General features: G+C 38.0%; 2 protein-coding genes and 1 pseudogene across 5 annotated transcripts; 2 read left to right on the forward strand and 1 right to left on the reverse strand.

Annotated features, from left to right (window-relative positions):
- The first annotated feature begins 1,642 nt into the window (after nucleotides 1–1,642).
- On the forward strand, nucleotides 1,643–10,970 carry LOC104750277 (myosin-11). The gene is made up of 37 exons (XM_087493309.1): nucleotides 1,643–2,247; nucleotides 2,783–2,911; nucleotides 2,999–3,142; nucleotides 3,216–3,361; nucleotides 3,445–3,601; nucleotides 3,707–3,765; nucleotides 3,853–4,012; nucleotides 4,089–4,238; nucleotides 4,318–4,454; nucleotides 4,526–4,672; nucleotides 4,751–4,852; nucleotides 4,934–4,991; nucleotides 5,082–5,183; nucleotides 5,263–5,300; nucleotides 5,371–5,497; nucleotides 5,600–5,770; nucleotides 5,863–5,994; nucleotides 6,109–6,218; nucleotides 6,311–6,371; nucleotides 6,470–6,647; nucleotides 6,802–7,007; nucleotides 7,108–7,227; nucleotides 7,388–7,486; nucleotides 7,576–7,797; nucleotides 8,026–8,165; nucleotides 8,321–8,432; nucleotides 8,531–8,578; nucleotides 8,681–8,935; nucleotides 9,058–9,213; nucleotides 9,303–9,497; nucleotides 9,584–9,727; nucleotides 9,810–9,880; nucleotides 9,976–10,132; nucleotides 10,227–10,283; nucleotides 10,361–10,441; nucleotides 10,556–10,638; nucleotides 10,725–10,970. Exons 1-37 carry the CDS (start codon nucleotides 2,245–2,247, stop codon nucleotides 10,846–10,848), a joined length of 4,581 nt encoding a protein of 1,526 aa, XP_087349435.1. The 5' UTR covers nucleotides 1,643–2,244; the 3' UTR covers nucleotides 10,849–10,970.
- Nucleotides 10,971–11,391: 421 nt separating this feature from the next.
- Nucleotides 11,392–12,234, forward strand: LOC104750275 (NDR1/HIN1-like protein 6 pseudogene; annotated as a pseudogene).
- Nucleotides 12,235–12,250: 16 nt separating this feature from the next.
- On the reverse strand, nucleotides 12,251–13,507 carry LOC104750276 (uncharacterized). Of its 4 annotated transcripts, none has more exons than XM_019237592.2 (4): nucleotides 13,252–13,507; nucleotides 12,787–12,921; nucleotides 12,534–12,678; nucleotides 12,251–12,437 (listed from the first exon to the last, which is right to left on the reverse strand). In XM_019237592.2, exons 1-3 carry the CDS (start codon nucleotides 13,486–13,488, stop codon nucleotides 12,535–12,537), a joined length of 516 nt encoding a protein of 171 aa, XP_019093137.2. In that variant the 5' UTR covers nucleotides 13,489–13,507; the 3' UTR covers nucleotides 12,251–12,437; nucleotide 12,534. The 4 variants fall into 4 exon arrangements, with proteins under 4 accessions (XP_019093137.2, XP_010470349.1, XP_087349437.1 ...); XM_010472047.3 differs by having other exon boundaries at nucleotides 13,234–13,482; XM_087493311.1 differs by having other exon boundaries at nucleotides 12,251–12,678.
- Between the last annotated feature and the right edge of the window lie 3,092 nt (nucleotides 13,508–16,599).

Genomic DNA, 16,599 nt, shown 5'->3' on the forward strand with positions numbered 1-16,599 from the left:
CATGAACTTTTTTTTCTTTGCCTGAAAAATACATAGTTTTCCATTTCTTATTTTTCCATTAACAATGTTATTAATCATAACTCATAATTTTCTCTACTCTCTTCAACTTCATACAAGTATGAAGTTTACACTACTATTTAGGATAAATAAATTCAAAAACAAAAATACACAATTAGATTAATCAACATTTAAACTATAAAATTTCATGAGATCTCCATCTTTGTAAATCAAATGAAAGACATTCCTCATCTTCACCTGCTGAAAACCATCCTATCTCAGGCACATATGGAGTAGGTGCCAACAACAATGATCAGATATTTGTTAACTTTATCTCAGACGCAGATAGAGTATGAAAGGTATACAAAGGTATACAAATGTGGAAATCTCAAAATTTTTAAAGTCCGTATAAATCCAAAAACAACACCAATTGAGAAATTTGGAGTCGATTAATTTAATTATGTATTTTTTTTTTTTGGATTTAGTTATCCTAAATAATAGTGAAAACTTGTATGAAGTTCAAGAGAACAGAGAAAATTATGAGTTTTAATCTCTAAAATTGTTAATGGAAAAATAAGAAATGGAAAATTATGTATTTTTTAGCAAAGAAAAAAAGTTCATGTATTTTTCTGGCAAAAATAAATAGTTTGTGTTTTTTTCTGGTTCGTATATTTTTTATCAACTAAATTGGAAAAATTGAAAAAATATAATAGTTCGTGTATTTTTTATCAACTAAAAAATATTCTCCGTATTTTTCTGGCAACGAAAAATGTTCATATTTTTTTCTAGCAAATATTAAATAGTTGGTGTTTTTTTTGGGAATTTGCGTAATTGGTGTTAAAAGTGATGTCTAGTACTAGTCGTTGTGAAGTCCAGAGTCCCAACTCCCAAGTAATAATTGAGTGGCATCATGTATCCAAAGTGATCCATATAATATATAAACGATGCCGCAGTATTCAAGTTTCTGTCTTTTCTCTTTCTAGTCCTTGTTCTATACATGTATCTAAGACTAATTAAGACTTAACTGATAAAATGAAAGATAGGGAGCAGCTCATAAAGAGATGATGAGCTGAAAAGTAAGAAGACGTATACTATACCTGAGGTTGAATGAAAATGCATCGATTGCTGTGTCATACCATATTCTCATTCTCAATCTCAATTTGCAATTTTATATGCCAAATTACTTGGATTTCTGGTATGACACAGTTGCTCACTGCTTTTTCTATACATGTATCTAAGCCTAATTAAGACTTAAATGAAAGATAGGGAGCAGCTCATAAAGAGATGAGCTGAAAAAGTAAGAAGATACTTGAGGTTGAATGAAGAGGTGATCATGTTTTTAGGTCTGAATTGGGGAGTGAGAGAAGACAGACCTAAGCTAGAGACAAATAATGAGAGATGGCAGAGAGCTGGAAACAGAGCTTAGATTGAAGAGGAAAGTTCAACATGCAAGATCAAGTTATATAAACTTGACCATCTCTAATAATTAGGCCCCCTATCTACGTGCAGACATTACAATCATCAATTAGAAGAAAAAAACCTCTCTCGCTTTTGGGCTCTTGGAACTGGGCTTTTCTCTCCACAGTCCAATAAGGTTGATACTTCCTTCTTCTTTTTTTCTCTTTTTTTTTTTTTTTTTAATAAAGATTTTGATTTATTTTCTTCTTTGTTAAATAATTATTGCAATTTTCATTTCTCATTTTCTGATTTAAAACTATATATTTTTATTTTTAATCAATAGATTTTCTCTTTCTAAAATATAAATTATGTTTAATTTCACTAACCAAGTTTTTAACTAAACAAAATCTTTTTTTGATTGAGATATTTTAGAAAAAACGTAGAGAAAGAAAAGGAGGAGAGAGAGAGAGAGAGAGAGAGAGAGTGTGAGAGAGAAGCGACTCGATTTCGGGCCACGAATTGGCGCGAATTCGTAGGGGAAGAAACACAGAACTCGGCGAAGAAGAAGAAGAAGAAGAAGACTATGGCACTCTCTGAATTTTTCATTCACTATTCTCTCTTCCCGTTTTTTCGTTTTTTCCCCTCTTTCGATTTTTTTACTGATTCGATTTCAGATTTTAGCTGATCCGATTGAGAGCGGTGTTGAGTTGTAATTTCGATGTGTTTCCCCTAGGGATTGTCAATAATTTGTTTAGCTTCCTTGTGTACCAAGTCACTTTCCCCAGATAATCTCCCTCATGGATTAGGGTTTTTTTTATTCAGCCGAGCATTGGATTCGAAGACTCCAAAATGGTACGTGGTTTGATTCTTTCTGTTTTATAGTCGTTTATTTTATGCAACATCCGTATTAATTACAAGGAATCAAAATCCAAGTTTTCAGTTTTTGATCACTAGCATCATAGGCTTGAACAATGAGATGAGACACCCAACACATGATTCACTGACCCTGGCCTTAGATTTTTCTGTTTTAACTTATTTTCAGATAGGTTATCATTGATATTCCATCCAACAGATCTAGACATTGATGTATCTATTAGTAGCATTTAGGCTTGAAATATGAAAGACATGGCAAAGTCGAGTGGAAGAAGAACAATGAGATGAAAAAACCAGTATAAACACACAGTTCACCGACCCTGACCTTAGATTTTGTGTTTCAGGAAACTTTAGATTTTCAGGTAGCGTGTACTCTTTAGCACTTTTCCCTGTTAACATACATTATAGGATGATACCTTACACCAAAAGCAGTGTACTGATCTTCGTAGTGGTTCAGTTACTTCATGTTGTGGATCAATTATCACAATGCTACTTTCTTCCTGGTATACTGCAGGGAACTCCAGTTAACATTATTGTAGGCTCTCATGTCTGGATTGAAGAGCCAGATGTGGCTTGGATTGATGGGCTGGTCGAAAAGATCAATGGACAAGATGTCGAGGTTCTGGCAACAAATGGAAAGAAGGCGAGTTTAAACATATTTGATTTTCCATTTAATTGAAGCCTATTGGTAGTAGACTGCAGCTGTGTTTCTAATTATTTGTATGTATAGATAACTGCAAAGTTGTCAAAGATATACCCAAAGGACATGGAAGCACCTGCAGGTGGAGTTGATGACATGACAAAGCTATCTTACCTGCATGAGCCTGGTGTTCTTCAGAACTTAAAGATCAGATATGAACTTAACGAGATTTATGTTAGTACCTATACTATTCTTTGCTTTTTGTACCATAAGGCTGTGCTTTTCTTGACAGTCATTTTCTTGACAGACATACACCGGAAATATCCTTATTGCTATTAATCCATTTCAACGGCTGCCGCACATTTATGATGCTCATATGATGCAACAATACAAAGGAGCTCCATTTGGAGAATTAAGTCCTCATGTTTTTGCAGTTGCTGATGTTGCATACAGGTTTTCTTAATTTTTCAGCTTTGAACCTTTATCATATACTTGTCATTTATGTTATCAGCTGAGACACGAATATATACATTCAGGGCAATGATCAACGAGGGCAAAAGCAATTCCATTCTGGTAAGTGGTGAGAGTGGAGCAGGAAAAACTGAAACCACGAAGATGCTTATGAGGTACCTTGCATATCTTGGAGGCCGTGCTGTTACAGAAGGACGGACAGTTGAACAACAAGTTCTTGAAGTATGGTTTTAAATTAGTGTGGACTGTTTTAGATTCTTCTTTTACCTACCTGAGTAAATTATCTTTCACACACCGTGATAATATGCCTGTAACTTCTATTTGCAGTCAAATCCTGTCCTTGAGGCCTTTGGTAACGCCAAAACTGTCAGGAACAACAATTCGAGGTGATGTAATGCATAATTGTGGGGTTTAACATAAGTTGCATGGCCTATCATAGTTTTTGAGCTGATATTTATTTTGTTTTCTCACAGTCGGTTTGGTAAATTTGTTGAAATCCAATTTGATAAGCAAGGAAGAATATCTGGAGCTGCTGTAAGGACGTATCTTCTAGAGAGGTCTCGTGTCTGTCAGATTTCTGATCCTGAGCGCAACTACCACTGTTTTTATCTTTTGTGTGCTGCACCACAGGAGGTAAATTCACCTGGAACTCTTTGTTAATTCTGAATTGTCATTAAAAACTCTTGGTATAACATAATAGAACTAGCAGGAGATCGAAAAGTACAAGTTGGGTCACCCAAAGACGTTTCATTACCTGAACCAGTCGAAATGCTTCGAACTTGTTGGTATAAGTGATGCTCATGATTATATTGCGACAAGAAGAGCAATGGATATTGTCGGGATGAGCGAAAAGGAACAGGTAGGCTTGTGTATGAAAGTGGTCTTCTGATGCATGTTTAAATGTATTTTGATTTGTCACCCTCTTTATAAATCAACAGGAAGCAATTTTCAGAGTGGTTGCTGCAATTCTTCACATTGGAAACATCGAATTTACCAAGGGAAAGGAAGTGGATTCATCAGTTCCCAAAGACGACAAGGCGAAGTTTCATCTTAACACAGTGGCAGAGCTTCTCATGTAAACCTTTCTTCCTGAGAAGATTTGGTGTGTGTTCTCCGTACATGCACTAACTAAAAGTCTCGTTTTAGGTGTGATGTAAAGGCACTTGAAGATGCACTGTGTAAACGTGTTATGGTCACACCTGAGGAAGTTATCAAGAGAAGTCTAGATCCACAGAGTGCGTTAATCAGCAGGGATGGTCTAGCTAAGACTATTTATTCTCGGTTGTTTGATTGGTAAGTGGCTGCTTTAACACTACAAGCATTGGTAATTTACAGGTTTGATTTTAAATGAATGTCTCTAGTTATTTGCAGGTTGGTAGAAAAGATCAATGTCTCAATTGGCCAAGATGCGAATTCTAGATCACTCATTGGGGTCCTTGATATTTATGGGTTCGAGAGCTTTAAAACAAATAGGTAAGGATTTTCTACGCAGGTTCAGAACTAGGTATTCCACTACATTTTTTGTGTTCCCCTGCTAATAGTGATCTGCTGCAGTTTCGAACAGTTCTGTATTAATTTCACAAATGAGAAGTTGCAGCAACATTTCAATCAGGTAATATCTTGATTATAGTTGGAAACCATTTCCCCTTGAGATTCACTGATTAGGCTTTTGAGTTTTACAAGTTTCTGTTGCTGTTTTCAGCACGTTTTCAAGATGGAACAAGAAGAATACACAAAAGAAGCAATAAATTGGAGCTACATTGAATTTGTGGACAATCAAGATGTTCTTGATCTTATTGAAAAGGTCATTGCTGATCCATATAACAATTTTGTGGACTCGGAAATAACAATGTAATCTAAATATCTTATTGATCTGTCTGCAGAAGCCTGGTGGAATTGTGGCACTCCTTGATGAAGCATGGTAATATTATCATCAACTTGAGTTATGTTCATTATATCATTTTCTAACAAAATGTCTCGTGGTCCTTCAGTATGTTTCCGAAATCAACCCATGAAACATTTGCGAACAAGCTTTATCAGACTTTTAAGACCCACAAGAGGTTCATCAAGCCAAAACTCTCTCGAACAGATTTTGCTGTTGCTCATTACGCTGGAGAAGTAGGTTCCTTTTCCTTAAAAGATAATTTAACGTTGTACAACAAAAGCTACTATCTTATACGTTTCTTATTAGTACTTCTCCTTTGTGTAATTTCATTTCAGGTCCAGTATCAGTCTGATCTATTTCTGGACAAAAACAAGGATTATGTGATCGCTGAACATCAAGAGTTGTTGGGTGCTTCGAAGTGTCCTTTTGTTGTGGGCCTCTTCCCTCCACTCCCGGAAGAAACATCTAAATCTTCAAAGTTTTCGTCCATTGGCTCTCGCTTTAAGGTAAATAGGCTTTATTCTCTGAGAGTACACTAGTGTCGAGGTTGTTTTCACACAAATGTAAGAAATAAGTTGTGATTTCCCAATTGATGCAGCTGCAACTCCAGCAACTGATGGAAACATTAAACTCTACCGAGCCTCACTACATCAGATGTGTGAAGCCCAATAACCTATTGAAGCCTGCCGTATTTGAGAATGTCAATATCATGCAGCAACTCCGGTGTGGTGTAAGTACAGATGGATAATATTTCCAACTGTGATGTTATTCTAGACATGTATAGTATTAGTGTATTACATATATATATTTACCACACATATATTGTTGGTTTGTATTCTTATAGGGTGTTTTGGAAGCAATCAGAATCAGTTGTGCGGGGTATCCCACTCGTAAACCTTTCTTTGAGTTCATTAACCGTTTTGGACTTCTATGTCCTGGAGCTCTAGAAGGGAAGTAAGTGAAACATTCCGCTCTGTCAATCCAATTGTAACAGTTATCTTGGAGCTTAAATCAATGTATACCATTCTGACTTGTCCTCTGTACAGCTACGATGAGAAGGCTGCATCAAAAAAGATCTTGGATAATATTGGACTCCAAGGATACCAGGTATTGATTCTGCAAGTGTCTTTACTTCGTTCAATAATTATCTAGAACTCCTGGTGCCATAGAATATTGTTAATGATTTTAAACGTTTGGTAATGCAGATTGGTAAAACTAAGATTTTTTTAAGGGCGGGGCAGATGGCTGAACTCGATGCTAGAAGAACTCTGGTTCTTAGTGCTGCTGCCAAAAAAATTCAAAGACGAATACGGACTCATCAGGCCCGAAAACGATTCATTTTACTAAGAGAAGCCACCATATCTCTCCAAGCTTTATGTAGAGGTAAACCATCTGATTCATCTTATACTCTCTTGTTCCTTATCTTGCGTACTTTGTCTCTTCTTCAGAATTTAGAAACGAAAAATCTTCTCATACTTCATGAATGGTATTCTAAATATAAGTTGACTTATAAGTTTTTTCTTTGCCAAAATTATAGGAAGGCTATCGTCCAAAGTTTACGAAAACTTGAGAAGACAAGCTGCTGCTGTGAAGATTCAGAAGAATGCTCGGAGATTACATACTAGAAAATCATACAAAAACCTCCATGTAGCAGCGCTTGCTGTACAGACAGGTCTAAGAGCAATGAGTGCTTATAACCAATTCCGATTCAGGAAGCAAACAAAGAACTCTACAACTATTCAGGTTTGTATTTTTGTGGGAATTATACATCGGTCAGCTTGTCTAATTGTCGAATTAGCTTGTATTGGCTGTTTTTTATTGACATCCTGTTATTAATTTGCAGGCTCAGTGGCGTTGTCACAGGGCAACCATGTACTACAAGAAGCTTAAGAAAGGAGTGATCCTGTCGCAGACACTATGGAGAGGCAAACTTGCAAGGAGAGAACTTCGAAAACTCAAAATGGTATGTGAATGTACTTTGTTCTTTTAGGGACTTTGAAGATGAAATAGATTTTTTGCATTTTTCTTTTTCTAATGGTTTGGGCTGTAGGTAAGCAGCTTATCATGTATGTGATCTTCTAGTTAATTATTCCAAACACACTCAACACTCTTTTTATCTTCAGGCTTCAAGGGAAACAGGCGCATTGAAAGAGGCAAAGGATATGCTTGAAAAGAAAGTCGAAGAACTCACATATCGTGCGCAGTTGGAGAAACGCTCAAGGGTATTTGATACAGAAAAGCAATCTATATCGTAAAATATATTTGTTTTCGGTAAGATGATTATAATGGAAATTGTGGAATGGTTTCGCAGGTTGACCTGGAAGAAGAAAAGAATCAGGAGATAAAGAAACTGCAGAGTTCATTAGAGGAAATGCGAAAGAAAGTGGAAGAAACAAATGTGCTTCTTGTAAAGGAACGTGAAGCTGCTAAAAAGGCCATTGAAGAAGCACCACCTGTTGTAACAGAAACGCAAGTCTTAGTTGAAGATACCCAGAAGATTGAAGCATTGACAGAAGAAGTAGAAGGTCTAAAGGTAATATATACTACCTCCTTGTCCTAACTTAAATTCCACTGGGCCAAATAATGAAGCTAGTTTGATAACTGAATTCTTTATATACTGCATGCAATGGCAATCAGATGGTTTATCCCTTCCCTTGGTTATGTTGTTGGTATTAACATGCCTGAAGTCGACTCCTAGTGTATTAGAAGCATAGTTACAGATGACTCTATTTAGCATCAGTAACTATTTGTGTTCCAACAGGCTAATCTTGAACAAGAGAAAGAAAGGGCCGATGATGCAGCAAGGAAATTTGATGAAGCTCAAGAGTCTAGTGAAGAAAGAAAGAAAAAATTGGAAGAAACAGAGAAAAAAGCTCAGCAGCTCCAAGAATCAGTGACAAGGTAAGACGATAAAATCATTATTCATAAATTTCTTCCCCCTATTAGTAGTAAGAACTAAATAAAAGTATAGATCTGGTCCCATATATTAACATAACCTATAGATTTATGTAAACTCATGACTCCGGTACACTGAAAGTTGTAATTATGATGATCAGGCTGGAGGAAAAATGCAACAATTTAGAATCAGAGAATAAAGTGTTACGACAACAAGCTGTGTCCATTGCACCAAATAAGTTTCTCTCTGGCCGGTCCAGGTCGATTTTACAGGTAGGGATAGTACATTAATAAAAACTATAGACCTTTATTTTTTCTTGTTTTTCTGTCTGAAGTTAATGGCTTCCCATCTGTTCATGATAACAAAACAGAGAGGTTCAGAGAGTGGTCATCTATCAGTTGATGCGAGGCCAAGTTTGGTAAGTACATCCATATGCCTGAGAAATAGAGACTTGGATGTTTTTGTGGGATTCTTTTAATCTTCTCATTCATCTACTTGGGTTTCATTTAATTTGAACCAGGATCTGCATAGCCATTCAATAAACCGTAGGGATCCCTCTGAAGTGGACGATAAGCCACAGAAATCACTAAACGAGAAGCAGCAAGAAAACCAAGAGCTACTTATCCGCTGCATCGTTCAACATTTGGGTTTCCAAGGGAACCGACCTGTTACAGCATGTATTATATACAAATGCTTATTGCAATGGCGGTCATTTGAAGTTGAAAGAACTAGTGTCTTTGATAGGATCATTCAGACAATAGGACAAGCTATTGAGGTTCGTTTGAGCTACTTTACTTTTTAGGGACACAAAAATAAAAGTTATGGATCTTGGATTCAGTTGACTTGGTAGTGATCGCAAATGTTTTGGAATAAATTTGCATTTTTTTTCTCATTCAGACGCAAGATAACAACAACGTACTAGCATATTGGTTATCCAATGCCTCGACATTGCTTTTACTCCTCCAACGCACACTTAAAGCTAGTGGGGCAGCAGGATTGGCTCCACAGCGCCGCCGCTCATCTTCTGCGACTCTCTTTGGAAGGATGACTCAGGTATATGTGTGTAGCCTACTAATATATATACTTCATCACATCAAGAATGCATCACAAGTTTTAACATGTCAATGTCAATCTTTCTCTAGAGCTTTCGTGGCACACCCCAAGGTGTGAATCTTGCCATGATAAACGGTGGAGTGGATACCTTAAGGCAAGTTGAGGCGAAATACCCAGCTCTACTCTTCAAGCAGCAGCTAACAGCTTATGTTGAAAAGATATACGGAATGATTCGTGATAACTTGAAGAAAGAGATCTCTCCACTCCTTGGATTGTGTATTCAGGTATATATGGCAATGTGGCTACAAATACAAGAAATGGTGTTTTCTTTTGCTGAATTTAAATATTTTCTGTCGCGTACATAAAATAGGCACCAAGAACATCGAGGGCGAGTTTGGTGAAAGGAGCATCTCGTTCCGTTGGCAACACTGCAGCTCAGCAAGCATTGATCGCCCACTGGCAAGGAATTGTAAAGAGCCTTACAAACTTCCTGAACACTCTGAAGTCGAACCATGTGAGTCTCTATCCTAGCCATTTCAAAATAAAGATCTGAGAGATTCCATGACTTAAACTCATGTCATGGACTCATTTTCCAGGTTCCTCCATTCTTGGTCCGAAAGGTGTTTACGCAGATATTCTCATTCATCAATGTTCAACTGTTTAACAGGTTTTGCTGTTGATTACCATCTCATTCTCATTTGATGTCTTACACATTACCCTTTTTTGTATATTAATAAAGAAATTCCCATATCGTCCTTGCAGCCTTTTGTTAAGACGGGAGTGTTGTTCATTTAGCAATGGGGAATACGTAAAAGCAGGATTGGCTGAATTGGAGCACTGGTGTTACAAGGCAACAGATGAGTATGCGGGTTCTTCTTGGGATGAGCTGAAGCATATCAGACAGGCCATCGGGTTTCTGGTACCTCTTTCATGATATGCTGTAAACTTTAGATCAGTCAGTCTCTGTGGGGGTAATCAAAAATGAAGTAATTAATGTTGTAATAAAAATGCAGGTCATACACCAAAAACCTAAGAAAACCTTGGACGAGATAAGTCATGATCTGTGTCCGGTAAGTGGATGAGTTGTTTGATATTAGGAAGAAATTAAGTACGGATGTTGAAGAAATAGAGTTAAAATTGCTTGCAGGTGCTCAGCATACAACAGCTATACCGAATAAGTACCATGTACTGGGACGACAAGTATGGAACTCATAGCGTATCACCAGACGTATGTTTTCAAATCTGCTTTGATCGATATATGTATATATATGTGATAGGTGATACCAAATTGTTTAGTAATCTTTTTGGTGTATATATATATATATATATATATATGTGATAGGTGATAGCAAATATGAGGGTACTAATGACAGAAGACTCAAACAATGCTGTTAGTAACTCTTTTCTATTGGATGACGATTCCAGGTGAGTAATCTCATTTATTCAACCAGAATATGTTAATCTGTTTGTATGAATATTAAATAATGGAATTTGTATTTGTTTGTTGGTAGTATTCCTTTCTCCGTTGATGATTTGTCGAAATCAATGGAGCGGATAGAGATCGGAGATGTAGAACCGCCACCGCTCATCCGGGAGAATTCTGGGTTTAGCTTTCTGTTGCCATGTTCTGAGTGATAAAATGAATTGGTTCAATAAGTTTACACCATCACTGTGTAGCTGTGATAATTCTTCTCTTTTGAATAGAGGTGTCAATAAGTTCAACTTTCAGATTATTTATATAATACAAACTTTTTAAAGGAGGTCTAACCTGGCCCTTGGACTACTGTACTCGTAGGTTTGTGCCAAACTAATTCTAAGATATATTGTTGTTAGAAAAAAACTAGTCGAATGCACCGCCACACAGTAATCTTTTGATGATCAGATTAGATCATACATGCATGTACAGTGTATATGTGTCATCATCATCATTCCTAACTAAACCAATATAGTATACCGAATACTTTTGGTTTTGTATTTATCGAATTAAATACTACAAGACTACCGTAACTGTTGAACAACCTCTAGTCTCTTTAAATATGTCGTCTCCAATAAAAATTCAACGTTATAGGTGAAGAAGGTAAGATGTTGGTAAAAGTCATGCATGGAAACAACTTCACAACACATAAATTTGAATATAAAATGGTATATTGGTGCATTAGTTTTACTAAATACAAAGAGTTGTAGAGCAATGGGAGATCAACAGAAAATTCATCCGGTTCTTCAAATGGAAGCTAACAAGACGACGAAGACAACAGCACCAGCAGCTCCAAGAAAGACAGAGCTGCTTCCGATTCAACGGCCTATTACGCCTCCTGCGGCTGCGATGCGTAGTAAGAAGGGAAATCTGTGCTGCAAAATATTCTGTTGGGTGTTAAGCCTTCTAGTCATTGCATTGATCGCGTTAGCAATAGCGGTTGCGGTTGTATACTTTGTCTTCCACCCTAAACTACCTCGTTACGGGGTAAACAGTTTACGAGTTACCAGCCTCGGGATCAACTTAGACCTCTCTCTCTCCGCGGAGTTTAGAGTCCAGATCACAGCTCGTAATCCCAACAAAAGAATCGGGATTTATTACGAAAAAGGAGGACATATCGGTGTGTGGTACGACAAGACAAAGCTCTGTGAGGGGCCTATACCGAGGTTTTATCAAGGGCATCGCAATGTGACTAAACTAAATGTGGCTCTAACAGGAAGAGCGCAAGCCGGGAACACTGTCTTGTCGGCATTGCAGCAGCAGCAACAGACAGGGCGTGTGCCGTTAGATCTTAAAGTGGATGCACCTGTTGCTGTAAAACTCGGGAAATTGAAGATGAAGAAGATTCGGATACTAGGGAATTGTAAGCTTGTTGTTGATAGTTTATCAACAAATAATAATATCAACATCAAGGCTAGTGATTGCAGTTTTAAAGTCAAACTTTGAGATGTTCTTAGTACTAGGCTTTTTTACTGTTTACTGGTGTCGCTGTATTCATCATTTTAGTTTGCATTTGATTAATATTTTGAATTTCTGGTTTTAAGCTATAATAAGATCCAAAAATAGTAAACGTTGTGTAAGATTATTAAACTCCCAAAATTATTTAAAATAACAAAACAAGTTAGTAACACAAAACAAACAGACGAAAAATACATAGCTTTTCTAATTGTCACGTACGGGTTTCTCGGGTCGGGTTTGGGTAAGAACCGTTCGGGCAGAGGAGTTTAGGATCCATGAGATAAATGTAACCCTATCATTGAAAACAGACATAACATATACGTATAATAACAGTGAAACACTTCAAGGGGTGTGTGTTATAGTGCCAAAAGAAAGATTCGATTTCGACCTCAGAGCTTACTAGCTTGCCTGCCAAACAAAGAATGACGACCTTCTGCTATAACCTCTCCGGTCCTCTGGTTTCTCACTACAACAAGTGTTCCTTTATAACGTCCTCTCTCGCCTAACAATCTCGACGTTACCTCCAACTCCTCCTGAACATATCTCATTTCCATTTCAAAATCATCCAATTCTAATCCAATTCTATGACACCTTTCAGAAACGGTCAAATAAACAAAAAAAAGGGAGTTGAGGAGACATACACCGAGCTTAGAAAGGAATGCAATAGACATGTCAACACAAACACAAGGAGGTAAGCCTTCGATTTGTACAAGCGCTCCACCAACTTCATCCACAAGATTCGCAGTCGCACCATTAGCTAGATTCCTGTCAGTATCCTGCCTTCATCAAAACTTTAAGTTGATCAACAATTGAGTTTCTCTGCCAATATACAATTACAAGGAGATCTTATTCTTCTCCTTGATTCTAAACAAAAATCTCCAAGAACACACAAATGGCTCAGCGGAGAAACAAACCAATATGGATCATCATACTCATACACTACTACTATAAAGAGTATAATAAACCCAATTCTCATCTTGAAACTTCAAATTATCCATTTCCTAAAACCCTATGACGCTATAACTTATCTTACAGCCATCGCACAAAAAAACGTAATGGATAGAGAGAGAGAGAGAGAGGAAGACGACCGTCAAACGAAGGGGGACCTTGAAAGAGCAGGAAATGAAACCTGGGTCGACCCGGTTGACTCGGATTCCTCTGAGACTAAAAACCTCGTAGAAGCTTCTTCCTTCCCGTGAGAACTCCTCTTCCAGTCGCTCTGCCTCACCGCCGTCGTTAACCTCATCGCTCGGTTGCAAATACTCGAGAATTTTTTTCTCCATCGTCGTCCTCGATTCTAATTTCTTCCACTTGCAATTTTCTTTTTTAACATAAAGAAACATATACTTTTGTTTGGGCCTTAGGCCCAATATATAATCACTTATACGACGTCCTTAATAGTGGTTTCGTTGTAAAGAAGAATTATGTACATACATTAATTCAGTTTCAAATATCGAATTAGGCTCACGTTCAGCTAATTCGTTGCTGGTGTCGATGGTTAAGGGCGGATCTAGATTAGCTTAAATAGTTTTAAGGAATTTATTTAACTGCCTCCAATAAAAAAAATATCTCTTGTCCCTTTTACATTGGTATTTTCCGATTAACTCACTCATCCACCTCAATCAAAATAAACAAATGAACATCACGAAAAAAGTTGATAACTTATTAGATTGACTTCTCGTTGACTTCTCTCTCTGGTTCGGTTCCCAATGCAGAATCACTGGTTTTCTAATGGCCGTGCTTCCGCTCTGAATCCGCCGCTTCCCACCGCTGGTGGTAACCTCAACCCCCCTTCTATTCCTCCGGACCCTCCGGACCCACCCTCCTCTTGTTTCCTGTCCCATTTCCCTTCCCTTTCCCCTTCTGTTACCCCCACTGCAAAACTCACGCCCCAAATTGCTCAATCTGTTGTGCCTGGTGTTAAGAGTGATGTTTGTGTTAATGGCACTGCCTCTAGTACTACTGATGTTGAGATGCATCAGGCTGAACCCCCTGCCTCAGATCTCAGTCCACCCTCTAGATCTGCAGCTACTATTCCTGTTACCACTACTGTTCCGGAAACCATTTCTGGTTCTGAAAACTTCACTGTATTACATCTTAAATCAACCTCACCCATCCTCACCAATAAAGCTTCCACCTCAAACCCCGTTAGATCTAATCTTTCCCCCCACTAAATCCGTTAACCCTCAACCCATAAACCCTCCCCCTTCCTCGACTCCTAACCCTAATTCGACTAATACTATGGCTCATGGACTCTATGCTCCTAGCAGGAATTCTACCACTACTAAAGTCACAAATAAGGACAATACGACGCTAGCTGAACGACTGAAGCAATCAACTAACAGATCTCTGAAAAGGCTTGCTCATGTTTCCATTGCAGACTCTGGTCGTCCATGTATTCACATCCCTAATGCAGTGTTCGAGAGAGGCGCCGCTTTGCATAAGGATTTTGTCATTTGCTTCTTCAATGGTAGCCCCCCTTCGTACCATTAGATCCAAAGTGTCCTGAATCACATATGGGGAAAAGGACAACGCCTTGAGATTCATGTGAACCATTTGTCTCGTTCAATGCTTGTTAGAATTCCAAATGACTATATTAGGCAGAAAGTACTCGAAAAATGTATTTGGTATATAGGGGATTCTATGTTTCATACCACTCCTTGGGCTCCTCATTACTCTTCTGCGTCTGCTACACTTGACTCCATCCCCATCTGGATCCATATGCTTGACATCCCTCTGGACCTGCGCTCTACAGAAGGAATTAGTCTTATAGCTGGACTAGTAGGTGACCCGAAAGAAACAGATGACTTCACACTAAATTTGGTCAGTTTAAAAGTCTCTCACGCAAAGGTTATTGTGGATCTCACGAAGCCTCTACCTGAAGTGGTGGAATATACAAAAGACAATGGTTTGGTGGTTGAAGTCAAGGTGATTTACCCATGGCTTCCTGATAACTCTCTAATTTACATGTTTTAAACATCCTTTTTGTCCATATTTTGCATTGTTTTTACCCTAACCTTAGAATTATTAGGTCATTTACTATAGGAATCCACATTTAGGGTGTTGCATTCTTGCATTTTCATATTTTGGATGAAAACAGGTGCTTAAGAGACGAAAATGGGGTGAAACAAGGTCAAATCCGAGCATGTGTCCGAAGGAGCTATGGAGCAGGAAGAACAGCCCGAACACTAACCCGATCAAGGAGGATCTAAAAACAAAATGAACAATCCGAGAGCCTACCTAAAGAGCAACCGAGCTCATCCTCGTGCACCCCATCGAGCAGACTCTCGGGCAGGACTGGGAAGCTAGGGTTAATGGGTTTCCATATATAAACCCCCCCTCTTCTTCCACTCGCCCTAGCACGTCGCAAATCCTCAGAACGGAGAGCGAGAGCTTCTGGGAGAGAAACTGAGCGACTCAAAACTCTTTCTACTCTTTGTTAGGATTTAATTTCATTTCTTTTTGCATTTTTGATTCTATACTCTTCTACTCTACTCTATTTTTAATATAATGCAATTTTCTTTTATCTATGCTTTTGTGTTCTCTGCAATGAGATTTGAGTAGTGAAACAATGTTTGATATAAGATTGGAATCACTCCAACTTAAGATCACACAAGGATCAAGAGATTCCAAGCTTATCTTGCGGAAGGTGGAATTCACGAGCTGGCTCTGAAGCACTCTCTCGTGAATCAAGGGGTGGTACGATGGATAGATGGGTGATTGACTCACTCAATCAGTGGGCTAATCGACTTGCTCGATCAATGAAGGAATGAAGGATGTTGAATCACTCAACAAACTTAATCCGCAGGATTCTGAAGCACTTAGTGAATCACTCACAAAAAACTAAAGAACAAAGCAATACAAAGACTCAAACTTTGTAAAGAAGAAAACGTTTCTATTACTTTTAAAATTATCAAGGGTAATTTACAATGAACGAACTAATGAGCATATATAGGCTCAGCTACACGTTCTAGTATTCTAAAACAAGAAATAAATCGCAACAATTAATGAAAATATGATCGTTGGACCATTAAGTGTAGAATCAGTCCAAATAAGGCAAGAAGATGTGCCTTGTATCTCGTTAACTTGGGGAGGAAGTGGTGACGTCTTGGAAGCTTCTTAGGCACTTGTGGAAACTCGAATATGCACAAAAATAAAATAGGAAGTAGTCGTTGTGCATTGATGACAATTGGGTCCGAAAAAGGCAAGTAATAATATAATTGAATCCGCTTGATCCAATGGCTATTATTGCGTGTGAATATCCTCCAAATATTCTCTAGTGGATGTAAAGGCTCTCCTGGGTCCCATATGTAGATTTGAGGGACGTCCAAGTAAAGGCAAATGGAAGTTTCCTTTTCTGGCTCCAAGTATATCAACGAACATGATTCAAAGAGTGGTTTGGACTTGGGTCTTCTCATGGGTTGTTCTCCATGGGCTGGGGACTTGTGGTGAAT

This window comes from Camelina sativa, chromosome 16 (genome assembly GCF_030686135.1).
Source record: "Camelina sativa cultivar CO46 ecotype springtype chromosome 16, ASM3068613v1".
NCBI lineage: Eukaryota > Viridiplantae > Streptophyta > Magnoliopsida > Brassicales > Brassicaceae > Camelina > Camelina sativa.